Source organism: Saimiri boliviensis, chromosome 4, assembly GCF_048565385.1.
Source record: "Saimiri boliviensis isolate mSaiBol1 chromosome 4, mSaiBol1.pri, whole genome shotgun sequence".
Lineage (NCBI taxonomy): Eukaryota > Metazoa > Chordata > Mammalia > Primates > Cebidae > Saimiri > Saimiri boliviensis.
Genome location: NC_133452.1, coordinates 9,330,082 through 9,346,803, shown reverse-complemented (window position 1 = coordinate 9,346,803; position 16,722 = coordinate 9,330,082). Strand labels below are relative to the sequence as shown.

The following is a 16,722-nucleotide window of genomic DNA, read 5'->3' as shown; positions in this document are numbered from 1 at the left end:
GCTGGCACCTCAGAGATCGCAGGTTTGAGAGCACATCACTTATTACACTGACCAGTTGAACACATGGCTTCACCTTCGGAGCCTGGCTCCTCAAAGGCAGGGCAGGGCTGGGTTGTGCTGAAGTGAAAGGCTCTCCACTCAAAGACTTCCTGGTCCCAATCTCTGCTCCACCATCTCCTGTGTGGCCCTGGGCAAGTCACTTAAACTCTCTGTGCCTAACTACTCAAAACATTTCCTGAAACAGTAACTGCTCAATAAATACTAGCTGGCTAAACCAGAATCAGGAAGCGTTGTTCCTCTTACCTTGCACAGACTGGTTCTTTTATTTTTCTCCCATCTGTCATTCTGGTACCATGTAAATTCTGATACTTAAATTCTTGGACTTGATAAAGAATTTTAAGTGAGATCTAAAGTAAAGCAATTTCTGGATTGCCTCTGCTACATTCCATTTAGCATACTGGCTTGCTCGCCCAGTAGGGTCTTTTGCTGTTGTTTGTTTGCTGTATTATCCACAAAGTCTTACTAAGAGAGGAAAAAACAGAACAAGGTCCATTTGTGCCCAAACACGGGATGGATGAATGGTTCTGTTCTGTGAATGCTGACTGGTGTCACATGTGGCAGGTAGCCCTCGTTTTGTAAGACATGATGAGATCTTTAGAAAACAAGACTGTGGCTGGGCGCAGTGGTTCATGCCTGTAATCCCAGCACTTTGGGAGACCAAGGTGGGAGGATCACTCGAAGTCAGGAGTTCAAGACCAACCTGGGCAACATGGTGAAACCCTGCCTCTTCTAAAAATACAAAAATTAGCTGGGCATGGTGACACTTGTAATCAAAGTAGCTGTAATCCCAGCTACTTCGGAGGCTGAGGCAGGACAATCATCTGAGCCTGGGAGGTGGAGGCTGCAGTGAACCAAGATTGGCCACTGCACGCCAGCCTGGGCGACAGAGCAAGACTCCTTCTCAAAAAAAAAAAAAAAGGAAAGAAAGAAAACCAGACTGCAAGCTCCCTGGGGGCAGGACAGTAGCTGCCTTTGCTTCCCACTATTTCCCAAGAACCAAACACAATGCCTGACACATATTAGGTGCTCAATACTTGACGACTAAATCAAAACTGACTTAGATGTTATGAGAAGTGGGAAAATTCTTCTTCAAAGTTTATATCTTAGACTGTATTATAAGGAGTTACAATCTCTCACTCTGGGGCCGTTATCCGCTGTTAGCATAAACATATACCCACGTATGTACATTCTCTACATCAGCTACATCTTAAATCAGCTACCTTGACTTGCTCCGGCATCTCTGAACAGGACTGGGCAAGCTCCAAACCCTGCTGCACGCCATTCCTTATTTGGAAACCCTCCTGACCTTCTCTTGACTAGCTTCCTCTTCTTCCTTGTCTTCTTTGCTCCTTATCTATTCAGGAGATTTCCAAGTTTTTAGCCAATCGGGTCAAGCATAGAATGTGAGGTCCCGTTCTGGCCAATGGAAACTGGACACAGCAGTGGGCGACTGAGTCAGGTTATGAAAGTTATAAATGTCCCTGTCTCCCTTGTTGAGGTGTGCTCTCGTGGCAAGACTGCCGGCAAGTTGCATCCTTTCTGCAGAAAGTAAACTAGCCTTGCTGAATGATCCATTGTCTCAGTGTGAATTCTTCCCGACGTTATAAACCCGTTTCCAGCAGATGTAAATGTTAAGATCTTTGTTGCTTGATTCAATGTAGCTTCCTCATCTCATGGGTTCAGTTATAGATTCTCTGTCACCACCCAAGGTCTCCAAGGAGATATACCCCTTAAAACCAGAAAAGAAAAGAAAAGAAGGCGGGTTACTCTTCATCTGTTTCTGGAAGCACTCCACTAACCCATCACTGGTGGAAGCGGAGGGATCTCCCGACATGGGGCCGTCGGGGTGAGCGACTCCAGGTGAAGTAGGGCTGTATTTGCTTGTACCAGCTGTGAACCCGTCACTGGTGGAAGTGGAGGGATCTCACTATGTGGGGCCGTCAAGGTGAGTGACTCCAGGTGAAGTCGGGCTGTGTTTGCTGTTCCAGCTGTGCAACATGAACACACTTCGGAGTGTCAGAGTGAAGAGAGGAAAAGGCTGTCCCAATAGAGAAACTCGGTCCAGGGGGCAGGGCTTTGCCTTTGGGTTAGAGTCTTCGACCTACGGGCAGAACCAGCACTGGGTGGGTCGGAGAGACTTTAAATTCCCTTTGTCAGGGGTCAGGGGTCTTTTAAATTCCTTTCCATCTGACTTGACTCCCCAAAGCCATTGCTGTGCAGCTACTTGGAAGGGAGAGGTCACCAGTTTTAGGATCGCGCCCACCTACAGCCAGTTACTGGAACCCTCTTCTGGGAAGGTGATCACCATCAGGAACCTGACACAGATCACTCTTTGACCTTCAAAGAAGGGCCCCAAATTTGTGGCCTCCCAGCAGAGGCAGCCAGTAGGCCCTGCCCAACTCCACATTTTGACAGGATCAAAGGCAGTGATGGGGACAGGGATCCCTCAGGGACACTCCCTTTCTGACACCTTAGAGGTGATTAACTGTTGGAGCAAGCGAAAGAGTCAAAACCTGTCTGGAACTCAAAGAGTGAAAACTCCGCTTAGATTGAAATGAAAAAAAGCAGGCCTGTCATTAATCAGGCAGGGAAGAGAGGCGCAGGGGAGCCGGCTGCAGAGCTAGAACAACCCGCTTCTCTCAAGGTCATGCAGTGGTCGGAAAAGCCACAGCAACACTCTTGGAGGGATCAACAGCTTTCTTACCAATGACACCGCAGACTTCCTTGTATTGCCATTTGTGGGGTGGGGGAGGGGGGTAGCCCACACCCAGTTGTTGCCCGGCCAAGGTGACAGGAAGCATCAGGAAGCTGCCGCCCTCCGTCTTCTCCCACTTCTCAGAGAGTCAGAAAGGCAGCCGGGCAGCGCCGGAGAGCCAGGTTCACTTGGTATAAACTTTTAACACATACAATGATAGCAGATGGTAGCACATTGATGTGGCCAGGATTGCCGGAGGCTCCTGTGAGGCCACCTTGCCTTCCCTGTGCTGCCGGGCAGGGGGCTCTGCAGGTGGAAGGAGTGTCCCCAGCCTGCTGATGGTGGGTTAATACACAGCAATGACAGCAGAACGACAGTGCCAGCCCACCACCCACAACATCATCCTGAGGCCTTTGGAATCAGGGAGCTCCTAGGCAAAGCAGGGAAGAAGAAGGGAGAAGGAAGGGAAGAAGGAAAAATGGTTTGGCTTCCCAATTTGAAAACGCAATGTGCAAAAAGTACTTTGTCAATGAGGAGGAGGGCATTCAGACTCAGGCGTCCCCCAGCAGGGCGCCTGGAAGTCACACCCCTGGAGACAGTTTCCAGTGCTGGTAGAAGAGTGAATCCGTCTGCCAGTGTCTGGGATTAGAATGGCACACACAGGAAAGCACACAAAGCCCGCCGCTCGCACCCCTCTCAGGGCGGAGATTCAGAAACACCGGCCTCTAGCACATCTCATTTCGTGACTCATGTGCCAAAGGCCGTTCTGTTCCACTAGCTCGTCTTGCTAGGTTTTCAGACCTACCTGGGGACACCTTGGTCCATAAGGCCATGAACAGATTCGCAACTGAGGCACCGTGGCCAGATGGGGGCCAAAGCAGAAGTGCCCGGTCCAGATGGACGGCCTGACCACCTCTTCACCCCAAGGCTCTGGCTGGGCGGAAAATCTGCTTCCTCTCAGGAGATGGAGTTGAGGACTCCCATTCTCTCTGTTTGCCAATTTCACACACATTCTAGTAATTCCACGTCTTGCTATGCAGTTTCTCCAGCGACTCCAAGCTCCCAGCCCTCTAGCACGCACAGCCCTTGTCGCCGCTGTTCCTGACAAGTTACCAGGCCCTGATCCCACCTTCCAAATAGGAGCAGACCAGCTTCTGCCAGGCCTCCTGGCCACTGCCAAACTCCCTCCCGAGTAGCAGATCTGAAGTGACTTATACATCCTGAAGTATGTTACAAATGCTTATTATTCCAGCAAGAACCAGACATCAGTTTCACCACTACGTGCAGTAGTGACCTAAGAGGCAATGCAGAGCTTACTCGCCTTTCGTGAGCCCTCTACAAATACAACCGCAAATACCCATCAAATGTGGGGTGCGGTGGGGGTGGTGAAAGGGAAGTAAACAACTTCCCAAGAGCAAAATCAGAAATTCTAAACCCTTTATTAGAAAATCACTGGAATCCTGGTCAACTCGATTCCATCCCCTTTATTTCAAATGTAGCTGAGTGTTTTGAAGTTACCTGTCCAAGCAATAAACCAATGGGAAGAAAGATCAAGACACCCTTGCCCACCCCTCAACTCTCCCTCCTTCCACAGACACAAATTCCAGTTTCCATGCTAAATCTGATGTACTTGAAGGAGTTTCTAAAGCTCTTTCAGACAGAGCATCTCCTTCCACATTTTGAAGCAGCCATTGTGATCGGCCCTGTTATTAGACTCAGAGTTTCTGTGGCTCACACAAGGTGCCACAGCCTGTGGCAGGGTGGCAGGATGTATGATTTTGCACCCTGGCTCCAAATTCTCATCCCTTCTTGCCACCACGTGGCCTTGCCCACTAAAGGAAGATGTGTAGCTGTGCATCCAACAGCCATTTAAAACTATAAGTGTCATAGTCCAGGAATACTCAATGGCAGGCTCCAGCTCATAGAGCCTGTTCACGGCAACACTGAATTTGGAAGCAAGGGGCCAGGGCTGGGGGTGCAGGGCAGGGGTGGTGTCTGCTGTGTTTCATTTCTCTGGCCCTTTCCAGGACAGTTAGTTCATCAGCAGTCCTTCCCACTCCCTGCCCCACCCCCTTCTTTTTTTTTTAACCCTGACATTAATAGATTTTCCTAATCCTTCTGCTTTGTTCTGAAACCCACAATGTCAGGGAAGGAAGAAAAAGAAAAAAAAATCAGCCAGTCTTGGCCACCTTTCCCTAGAGGTTAAATGGCTCATCCTGCTTAGTGGAAAGGCAATAAAATGCCACCCTTCACCCACTTCTTCTAAGTTCCTTCCGTCTTTGTACCTTAAGGTACATGCCTTCAGCATGCCCAGCCAGCCTGCCTTGGCCTTTCCTGCCAACAAATCTAGGCAAAAATAAGACAGAGCAACCCTCTAAAAACCACCCACCGAGACGACATTACTTTCAAGTTGTTATTCATGAGGTTGGTTGCTGCCCGTAGACTCCAATTCTGTGCTTGGTGCCTCAGTCTGTGTGTCCGGCTGTTAGTCAGGCTGTCTTTACTGCTCGTTTCGTCTCTATTTGCCTTTTCTACCAGCGTGGCCTTTTGCATAAGGGCTTTACCACGCCAGGGCCGGTCACTGCTTTGAACTTACTTGATAACACACCAAGCTCTTAACAAATATTTAATAGGAGACAAAACCAGAGCTGTGCTAGACGCAAACGAACACAGCGATGGAAGGGCTCCGCATCTGAAAGCAACGGTTTTTTCCTGCCTTTTCCTTAGAAAATCAGCTGTAAATGATGAATGCTGATGACTGTCTAAGCTCAGAGTGATTTATATGCCAGAAGACACAATTACAGCCATGAACAGTTTTTCTCTCAGCTCAGAGGGAAGCGGAGGAGAGTCACAGCATGGATGCTGCAAAGCCATCTCCTAGTCGAGCTGCTGAACTGCCCACAAACTGTCTCTTTCTCTGGCTGATCAGTGGCCCAGCAAAGCTTCCTAAGCGCTCTTTTTACTTGGCCTTGGTTATTGCGAAATAATTGGTGAGGAAGTCTGTCAATTATCTGGAGCAAGGAAAAAGAATCAGGGAAAGAGAACAGCTCTGTTAACACCTATTGGGATATCAGAAACAGAGAATCCTGGTGAGGATTCTCTCAAACCTGGGGAGAGTTTGCACTGACTGATTACCATGAGGTGCCCACGAGCCACCCAGGATCATCACCCTCCCTTTCTACTGTATTCTCTTTCCAGCAGCCAGGACTGCTCCTCTAGAGGGAGAAATCTTCCCTTCTTGCTTCAGATTGTTTAAAAATGCTTCTACTACTGTTTGGCCCAAAACCCTAGGAAGCCTTCCTCCAGGGAAGTAGACAAAGGTCATTGCTGGGGTGCACCTGGATAGAGGTGCTCCCTCTGGGGAAGCAGGCACAGAGCATCACTGGGTATACTCAGATGGAGGAGCTTCTAAGTCTTTCAGTGAAATTAGGCTGCCTACCCTTCATTGTGCCCGGCATTGAGATGCCAGTTGTCTTAGATGGTTAATTCTTGCGTTTCATTTGAAGTTTGTCCTAAATAATTTAATTAACTTCTGATGGATAAAAATCTGTCTTGCTTTCTGAAATCACTGCCCATCTTAATTTTCACCAGAAACCAATAGGCTGACACATCCTGGGAAAAACATCTCCCCAATCCTGCCGTAAACTTAGTCTTTACCATCAGTCAAAAGCAAAATATAGTACTCTTGGGGACTCTATTCCAAATCTTACTTCTTACTCCAAATGAGAAACCCAATTCTTTTTTTTTTTTGAGACAGAGTTTAGCTCGTTACCCAGGCTGGAGTGCAATGGTGCGATCTCGGCTCACCACAACCTCCATCTCCTGGGTTCAGGCAATTCTCCTGCCTCAGCCTCCTGAGTAGCTGGGATTACAAGTATGCACCACTATGCCCAGCTAATTTTTTGTATTTTTAGTAGAGACAGGGTTTCACCATGTTGACCGGGATGGTCTCGATCTCTTGACCTCATGATCCACCCACCTCGGCCTCCCAAAGTGCTGGGATTATAGGCTTGAGCCACCGTGCCCCGCCGAGAAACCCCATTCTTAACTATCCACTTGAACCTGATTTCACATTGCAAACTGACAGATTTTGGAATCTCCATGGGTGTATGCAATTCATGTAAATGCAGGTTTCAGTGAAAAGCATAACAGTATTGCTTTGTTAAATTTAAATTCTGCTTAAATAGAGACCAACTGCTAGAAGGTAAAAAGACATTTAAAATTAGAAACACCTTTTAAACCTCAGTCAACTGTCTCCTTTCCCTTGATTACCAAGCTTTCTCTCTTCAGATAGCTACATTCCTGTCTAAATCATCTTTTTGTTTTTCTATACCACTGTGGAAGCATACATGCGAGGACACCAATGTTGAGTGAAGTCTGTGAACAGGAAAAGTACACTGCATGGTACTGGATTGAACTGGTGGTGGTTCCTAGCAGGCCATAGACAAACAGATTAAAGACGCCATTTTACAATTGTAACTCAACCTTAGGACCTTATGGACACTTTCAAGACGTACTTCTATAAACCACTGCAACAGAAGACATGGAAGGTCTTGCACTCAAACCACATCAGAAACAGTATCAGGCATATCTATAAGCTTGGAGTTGGTGAAGAAAGTCATAAATAAGGATAAGTCTATGACTTTTTTTCCTTACAAGTTAGTATTCTGAAGTTTAACAAAGGAAATTGGATCAGTGGCCATCCATTTGGATAATTATGCATAGCTTGAATTGTTTTGATTCAAATGTCATCATTTTATTTAAAGGGTATCAAAAATATATCAATAATTTTGGACTTGGCATAATCTTAGATAGCTGATATTTTTAATAGCCTAGTTTTTAAAAAGCTCATATTTTGAAATATATTCATACCCATATATATCACACTAATATATCAACCAATATCACACCACATTCTCTACTTTTAAGAATAGATCTAGGCTTAAGGCCAATCAGTATCAACTACAAAATGGACTTCTAGATGTTCCAATATACTCATTCATCTTTTCAATTGTTGAAACTCAGGCCAGTCAAATTAGTCACGTTTGAAATAGCCTAGTGTAATCAAACATACGCAGGGACACACACCCGCGCGCGCACACACACACATACACAGAGCGTACTTCAAAGTGAAGAAACAGGAGTAGGGTGGATTTTATCAATGTCAATTTTCTGGTTGGAATACTATATTCCAGTTGTGCAAGATGCTGCCATTGGGAGAGACTGGCCAAGGAGCATACAGCACGTCTTAGTATTATTTCTTACAATTTCACGTGAATCTGTTATCTCAAAATAAAAAGCTAAAGAAAAAAAGCAAGGAAGAAAACAATGTAGTATATTGCCACTTAGTTTTTAAAAAAATATATCTATATGTATGCATCTATCTACCTATCTCGATATATACACAGAAAGACACACAGGCATTCACATGCATAAGAGCTATATATATACTGTTTCTGTAAGGATAGCTAAAAAATCATTAATAGTGATTGCTTCTGAGGAGAAGAACTAAAGAAACTGATAGAATGCATATTTACTTTTCATAGTATACCTGTCTGTGGCTGTTGAATTTTGAGCTACTGGCATTACTCATTCAAAAAATAATTTTGGGGGGCCAAGAATAAAATAGCCGTTTCAAACATAAACAAAAACTAAACAAAAAAAACAGCTCAGGGTACAATGAAAGCCTAGGGAACCCACACCAAGAGCCGCAATTCTGAGACACACATCCACAACGAAGAACAAAGTATAGAATCGTTAAGTATCTTACGGCTTGAGATGCAATAGGACAGTCTGCAGTTGATCTTCCTGAAGAGCTGCTTGTTAATTGGCCAGAGGAGGAGAGTGAAGAGCTGCATGGTGTTGATGATCAGCCCCGAGGCAATGAAGACGTAGCAGAAGACCAGGTGGCACAGGAACTGAGACTTCAGCAGTCCCACGAGGTCCATGATGTGTGGACGCTTTTATTCAAAAACAAATACCCACAGCAAAAGACTTCCAGAAGGAAGAAAGATCCAGGGCTCAGGAAGGCGTCTAAAAGACAAACAAATAGGACATGTTAGCAAAAACGTGATGTGCTTTGAGAGTCAGAAACAAGTGCTCTTAAAAGAAAAATAAACGCTTAAGGTTAAACTCATTGTGCGTTAGTTGATTTATCTCTATTTTGCAAGCATTGATACAGTGCTTACTTCCTGTCGAGCACAGTCTAAACCCTTTAATAATCCTTCCTTTCATTCTCCCATCACCCTCTGACGTTGGTACTTTTATTACAGAGAAGGAAACTGAGGCCTGGAAGGCGGAGCCCCTCAGTCATCGTTCACAGATTTCCAGTTGAGCAGTAGCTGAGCCAGCCAGAGCCCTGGGTCCCACGAGTGACCGCTGCCCACAGGACAGGCGGCAAATCTGGCCGCCCCACCTGCTGCCATCACGGCCTGAGCCCCATTCTCTTTCGCCCAGCCCCATTCCATTCTCCTCCAGATCCTAGCTCACCCTTCATTTCCAGCAGGACTGCCCTGAAGTCAAGCCTGCCCTGGACAAGGACGAGGACTTACCCAGAGTGGGTGCCACCCCTCAAGCACCTGGGACTAGTAAGGCATTTACTTGAAAACCACCACTGTTTCTGCAGCACATGAGAGCCATCATCGGCACAGAGTGGGAGCTTAATTTCTTTTTATTTTTTTGAGATAGAGTCTTGCTCTATCACCCGGGCTGGATGGAGTAGAGTGGCATGATCTTGGCTCACGGTAACCTTCCACCTACCGGGTTCAAGCGATTCTCCTGCCTCAGCCTCCCAAGCAGCTGGGACTACAGGTGTGCACCACCACGCCCAGCTAATTTTTGTATTTTTAGTAGAGGCGGGGTTTCACCATGTTGGTCAGGCTGGTCTCAACCTCCTGACCTCGTGATCCGCCCGCCTCAGCCTCCCAAAGTGCTGGGATTATAGGCGTGAGCCACTGCACCTGGCTGAAAGCTTAATTTCTAAAAAATATGTGTAGAATGATTTAATGAACGTATATGAGGGCTCCACATTGAGGATATCAGTAAATACAAATAACTATAAAGATAAGAAAACTACCCCCACTACACCCCGGTCTCATACACATGCACATACATACACACAGCACACACCCTTAAAAAGAGTTCTCAGATCAGAAAGAAACTCAACACATAGTCCTGTAATCTCTCTCCAGCTCAAAACAGAACTGCAATGACTTTACAGTTTGGGAAACAAACGGTTTCCTTTGAGGAAAAGGGCAGGAGTTTCAAATACCCCGATGGAAAGGAAAGCTCAGAGCAGCAGACTCGGCTTTTTCTGGAAGCAGAAGAGCCTTGCAGACTACCCCAGCAAGACGTCTAATGTTAAGACAAACTTTCCAACAACAATAGTGAAGAGATCCTAACATTGTTACAATCTTTATTAATAATGAAGGGTCTGTACACAGACGGTTCCCGACATATGATTCCACTGAAAATTTCCAGCTCTACGATGGTGTAAAAGCAACAACCATTCAGAGAAATTGTAATTCAAGCCCATGCAACTCTTCTGTTTTTCATTTTCAGTACAGTATTCAGTAATTTACATGGGCTATTCAGCACTTTATTATAAAATCAGCTTTGTGTAAAATGATTTGGCCTAACTGTAGGCTAATGTAAATGTTCTGAACACATTTAAGGCAGGCTAGGCTAAGCGATGATGTTCAGTAGGTTAGATGTATTCAATACCCTTTTGACCTACAATATTTTCAATTTACAATGGATTTATTGGGATGTAATACCATCATAAATTGAGGAGCATCTGTAAGAGTTTCACACACATGATCTCATTTTAAGCCTCCTATGAATCCCACAAGATGAGCATTCATATCATCCCATTTTTCAGAATAAGAAACTGAGGTGGCCAGGTGCAGTGGCTCATGCCTGTAATCCTAGCACTTTGGGAAGCCAAGGCAGGCGGATCATGAGGTCAGGAGTTCAAGAACAGCCCGGCTAACACGGTGAAACCCTGTCTCTACTAAAAATACAAAATTTAGCCAGGCATGGTGGCTCACACCTGTAATCCCAGCTACTCGGGAGGCTGAGGCAGAAGAATCACTTGAACCCAGGAGGTGGAGGTTGCAGTGAGCCGAGATTGCACCACTGCACTCCAGCCCAGGCAACAGAGCGAGACTCCATCTCAAAAAAAAAAAAAAAGACGCAACAGGCAACGGTTAGGTTGGGCCACTTGTGTAAGGTTGCCACAATCGGTAACAGATCTTGGGGCTCAGTTTAACTCGGATCTTTCTCCTGCACGTGTCAGGGGTGTTTTGCTCCTGAGATGTGAGGCGGTCATTCTCTTGGGCTCAGAACTGTCTTTTGCAGAGCAGCCCAGAAATTACCCCAAGGGCAAAAGACAGCACAGCTTTGAGTACAATCACTCCTGGGTCATGCAGGTTGGCTCGGAGGACAGTTTCAGGCACAAGGAGAGTCACAAGGGGCATGTTTCCACTTGCTGGGACTATCTGGAAGATGGGCTGCATTCCTGCAAGATTCCTATACATTTCTGATAGGAGGGAAATAGGAAGAAGCTTTTGGCCTGATTTCTCTGAAATCATCTTAGCTCTGCTGCGACATCCCCTTCTCTAGGCTCCAAAAGCTCCACTCTCTGGGACAAATCCAGGCCCTGTGTGGTAGGAATCATCACATCTCTGGCCTTTCCCAGATGGCATTTCCACAGACATTTCCAGGCTGGAAAGCTCCTCACTGAGTTTCAGCACTCCCAGGCTCCCACTGAGGAACAGGCATTAAGCTGGCAGCCCGGCTCAGTGCACTTGACTCTGGGAGCCACATAAATAGGAGGGGTTTGCATGGGTTTGCAGCTTGGCAGCAGTTACAGGTTCATGTTGAATATTCATGCAATTTGCTCATTGTCCCCGGATTAGCCACTAATGGCGTCCAGACAATCTGGCCAGACCAAGCTCGATTCTTCACTAGGTTTCCGGGGTCTAGCATTTGTAAATTACCTGACAAATCCTTTGCTTTGCCAAGTTTACATTAAGAAAAGGAAGCCAGCCGACATCGGAAATGCAAGGGATTAAACGCTGCCTTCCTCAGTGTCCAGTTCCATATTAGGGCATTGGGAAGAAAAATTAAGCTTTCTTTTTTCCTTATAAAATTTCAAGGTAAATTGCAATTTTACCATGCCCTCACTAGCAATGCATGAACCAGGGTCTCACATAGCATTATGTGAAGTTTAAGGGGGAATCCCGAGCAGAAGAGTCTTAAGAGAAATCAGATGAGCCATATGTTTTGGGTCTTGAGTCTCAGCTCCACTTCCATCCTCGAGGCCAATTTCCTAGCCCGGTGCGTGGTGGTTGCATGTGGGCTCGGGAGCTCACCTGGCCAGGTATGCAGCTCTGCTCTATCTCTTGCTGGTTGGGGATTGGTACCCTATGTGGGGCACATTAACTGTCTGTACCTCAGTTTTTCCGTCAGTAAAAAGGGACAACAGATTCTAATCAAAATCCCAGGGAGGTGATTGCCTTTTGATTTTCTGAAACTCAGGCATATTCTTAAATTTATATGCAAATGCCTAAACAAGAAAAGTCAAAGCATCCTCTGAAGAAGAACCAGGTGAGAAGTGCTGTGAGTTGTTAAATAATTTAACTGACTTTAGAATTAGGGCTGATTTTTTCTTTTTCTTTTTCTTTTTTGGAGTGGAGTTTCACTCTTTTTGCCCAGGCCGGAGTGCAATGGTGCAATCTTGGCTTACTGGAATCTCTGCCCCCCTGGGTTCAAGTGATTCTCCTGCCTCAGCCTCCACCATGCCAGGCTAATTTTTCTATTTTTAGTAGATGGGATTTCACCATGTTGACCAGGCCAGTCTCGAACTCCTGACCTCAGGTGATCTGCCCGCCTCAGCCTCCCAAAGTGCTGGGATTACAGGCATGAGCCACCACACCTGACCTAGGGCTGATTATTTTTTTATTTTATTTTTATTTTATTTTTATTTTTTTTGAGACAGAGTTTCGCTCTTGTTACCCAGGCTGGAGTGCAATGGTGCAATCTAGGCTTACCACAACCTCCGCCTCCTGGGTTCAGGCAATTCTCCTGCCTCAGCCTCCTGAGTAGCTGAGATTACAGGCACACGCCACCATGCCCAGCTAATTTCTTGTATTTTTAGTAGAGACGGGGTTTCACCATGTTGACCAGGATGGTCTCGATCTCTTGACCTCGTCATCCACCTGCCTCGGCCTCCCAAAGTGCTGGGATTACAGGCGTGAGCCACCACGCCCGGCGCAGGGCTGATTATTAAAAGAAATATGGCTGAATTATGTAGGGGGATGTCTGGAGGACAAATACGTGACATATGTCTTAAGTTCATTCCAGATAGACTTTTGGGGACCCATCTGAATTAGTCCATTCTCGTCCTGCTATAAAGAAATATCTGAGACTGGACAATGTATGAAGAAAAGAGGTTTCACTGGCTCATGGTTCTGCAGGCTGTACAGGAAGCACAGCGGCTTCTGCTTCTGGGAGGCCTCAGGAAGCTTTTACTCATGGCAGAAGGCAAAGGAGGAGCAGACACCTTACATGGCAGGAGGAAGACCAAGAGAGAGAGAAGGGGGAGGTGCCACACACTTTTAAACAACCCGATCTCAAAAGAACTCAATCACTATATAGTACACCAAGGGGGGATGGTGCTAAACCACTCATGAGAACTCTGCCCCTGTGATCCCATCACCTCCCACCGGGTCTCCCTCCAGTGCTGAGGATTACAAATTCAACATGAGATTTGGTCAGGGACACAGATCCAAACCTATCAGCGTCTTTCCCATTTTGAATAAAAGAGCGCCTTCTCTTCCAATGTGGCAATTAGCCAATTTCATGTAATGCCGAGGAAAGGTGGTATAAATATCTGGCCAGTGATAAAAATAGCTGGAGAGAAACATTTTAAAAATACTTTGCCTATTCCCCTTTTAGCTTTGCAAGTAAGTACCTAGAATCTTATGGAAAGAATCTTTCCAGCAAATCCACTTCAGTAGTTTATTATATGAGGCAAGGATATGACAAAGAATTTACCTGTAATCTGTTTGAGCATCTTCCCCAATGTGTTTTCATTCTATCCTATACTTTTCTGCTAGTGACTCAGAAATGGGAAATAACGCAGTCACAAACACCCACATGTACTTTACCTTCCTTAACTATGTAATCTTCCCAAACTGTGGTATGGAGACATGGTGATAGGGTTTGGCTGTGTCCCCACCCAAATCTTCCTTGAATTGTGATTCCCATAATCTCCACGTGTCATGTGAGGGACCCAGTGGGAGGTGATTTCATCATGGGAGTGGTTACCCTAACACTGTTGTCATGATAGTGAGTTCTCATAAGATCTGATGGTTTTATGAGGGGCTTTCCCTCATTTTGCTCGGCATTTCTCCTTCCTGCCATCATGTGAAGAAGGACGTGTTTGCTTTCCCTTCTGCGATGATTGTTCAGTTTTCTGAGGCTTCTCCAGCTCTGCAGAACTGTGAGTCAATTAAACCTCTTTCCTTTATAAATTGCCAGTCTCAAGTATGTCTTATTAGCTGTGTGAGAATGAACTAATTAATATACCTATAAGAATATATTAAAGTGCCAACCAGACAAATGCTCTCACTAGCACTGAATTTCTCAGGTACCATTTCTACCGTGAAGTTCCGTAGTCGTAGCCAGACATACACACTCTAGCAGGGCGTTCGGTTGACGGGACTCCTGAAGTGAGTTATGTATGGTGTAAGGCAGATGGTACCATATGCTCCCCAGCCTATGTTGGTGAAAACATAAGCAAATGAAAGAAAACTCAGAATCTCCCCATGAAAGAATCCAAACCACATCCTTCTCTAAATACAGAGAGAGCTGTCAGTTTAATGCATTAAATTAGGCAACAAGATAACCTTAGTTAGACATCGTATTCTGTCTTAGGCAAAACTCTGAAACTATTAAATGAGCACGAACCTCAGTCATGCTCAGGAAGTCAGGCTGAACCTGAAACGGGATTAACTCTGCCACTAGCTAGTTTTAAAAGGTGTTTGTTTGTTTGTTTTTAACATATATTCACATTGCAGCACTCAACCAGATGAGGATTGTAGAAAAGGCAAAACTGTCTTCTAAAGAAATCAATCCAAGAAGAATTGCTGAAATGATGCTCCTGCCCAACTTAGCACCATCATTAAAATCTAAATACCTTATTGAAGCTCTTTTGACCTCAAAATCCAGAACAAAGAAAAAGAGATCAAAGAAATACAAATTCTTTTATACTACTCTTTATATTCCAAACGAGGCTTTTTGTTTTTAATGATAATACTCCATTCTAGAGAGAAGAGGTAGAGAGGGACTCCTAGCCTCAGTGTGAGTACAGATCCAGCTTTCAGTAAGCAATTCGACACACGTATCAGGACGTTAAACACCTTCATACCACTTAATAGTAAACTAACTTCTCTCTTAAGGACAAAATTAACTTTTAGAAAATTCTGTGTATAAAGATATTCAACCACTACTGTTTCTAACACAAAAAATTGGAAACAGCTTGTATTTCTGACATAAGGAAACAACTGAATTATGGAAGACCCACTGAATGGAATTGGTAAAGTGTCACTAAAATAGGTTTGTAGTAAAATGCATACATTTTCATTATATTAAGTGACAAATGATAGAAAACTATGTGGAGAAAATAATCACAACTCAAAAAAAAAAAAAAAAAAAAAAAAAAAACGGAAGAACACGCCAGTTCGAATGGCGATCATTAAAAAATCTGGAGACAACAGATGCTGGAGAGGATGTGGAGAAATAGGAACACTTTTACACTGTTGGTGGGAGTGTAAATGAGTTCAACCATTGTGGAAGATGGTGTGGCGATTCCTCAAGGATTTAGAATAGAAATTCCATTTGACCCAGCAATCCCATGACTGGGTATATATCCAAAGGATTATAAATCGTTCTACTATAAGGACACATGGACACGAATGTTCATTGCAGCACTGTTTACAATAGCAAAGACCTGGAACCAACCCAAATGCCCAACGATGATAGACTGGACAGGGAAAATGTGATACATATACACCATGGAATATTACACAGCCATCAAAAATGATGCGTTTGTGTCCTTTGTAGGGACATAGATGAACCTGGAAACCATCATTCTCAGTAAACTGACACAAGAGCAGAAAATCAAACACTGCATGTTCTCACTCATAGGCGGGTGTTGAACAATGAGAACACGTGGACACAGGGAGGGGAGCATCACACACTGGGGTCTGTTGGGGGGAAATGCAGGAGGGACGGCGGGGTGGGGAGGTGGGAAGAGATAGCATGGGGAGAAATGCCAGATATAGGTGAAGGGGAGGGAGGCAGCAAATCACACTGCCATGTGTGTACCTAGGCAACAATCTTACATGTTCTTCACATGTACCCCCAAACCTAAAATGCAATAAAAAAAAGGAAGAAAAGAAAGCCTTACCAAAACACTAACAGCAGTTACCTTTGTGTACACACACACACACAGACACACACACACAAACACTCTTACACAAATCTGTCCACCTGGAAGCCTGTGGATGCTCAAGACTACAGCTTCGCCATCTTTATCCTTAGGAAGAAACTGACAAGGTCTGCTCCAATGTCCCTTCCAAGTCAAACACACTGATGCCCTCCCAAGGCAAACTCTTCCCTCTATTTCAGTGCACCCTTTCTCAACAGTAAGTAAGGGATCCAGCTCTACCACTCTTCCCCAACTCCCCTCTACAGAGAAGATTCCCAAGGGGGCCAAGTTGACCAGACGAATAAAAGAAAATAAAAACTTCGCGGACTGGCAAAGAGAGCAGCACAGCTAAAGTGGGGATCGCTAGCAGATTCTGTTTTGGAACCAATAGTTTTGGTTTCTGCAGGACACAGTATGCCCAGGGACTGCAGTGCCCACAAGGGACAGGGGAGTGGGGACAGTCCCAGGAGAA

At 45.2% G+C, this 16,722-nt stretch overlaps 1 protein-coding gene across 1 annotated transcript in view; it reads right to left on the bottom strand.

Annotated features, from left to right (window-relative positions):
• AGPAT4 (1-acylglycerol-3-phosphate O-acyltransferase 4) overlaps nucleotides 1-16,722 on the bottom strand; it is a 132,343-nt gene that overhangs the window by 80,227 nt on the left and 35,394 nt on the right. The window contains exon 2 of the mRNA XM_003933782.4: nucleotides 8,526-8,788. Coding sequence (XP_003933831.2) covers nucleotides 8,526-8,703 — 178 coding nt within the window. The 5' untranslated portion in view covers nucleotides 8,704-8,788. The remainder of the gene's footprint in view (nucleotides 1-8,525; nucleotides 8,789-16,722) is intronic.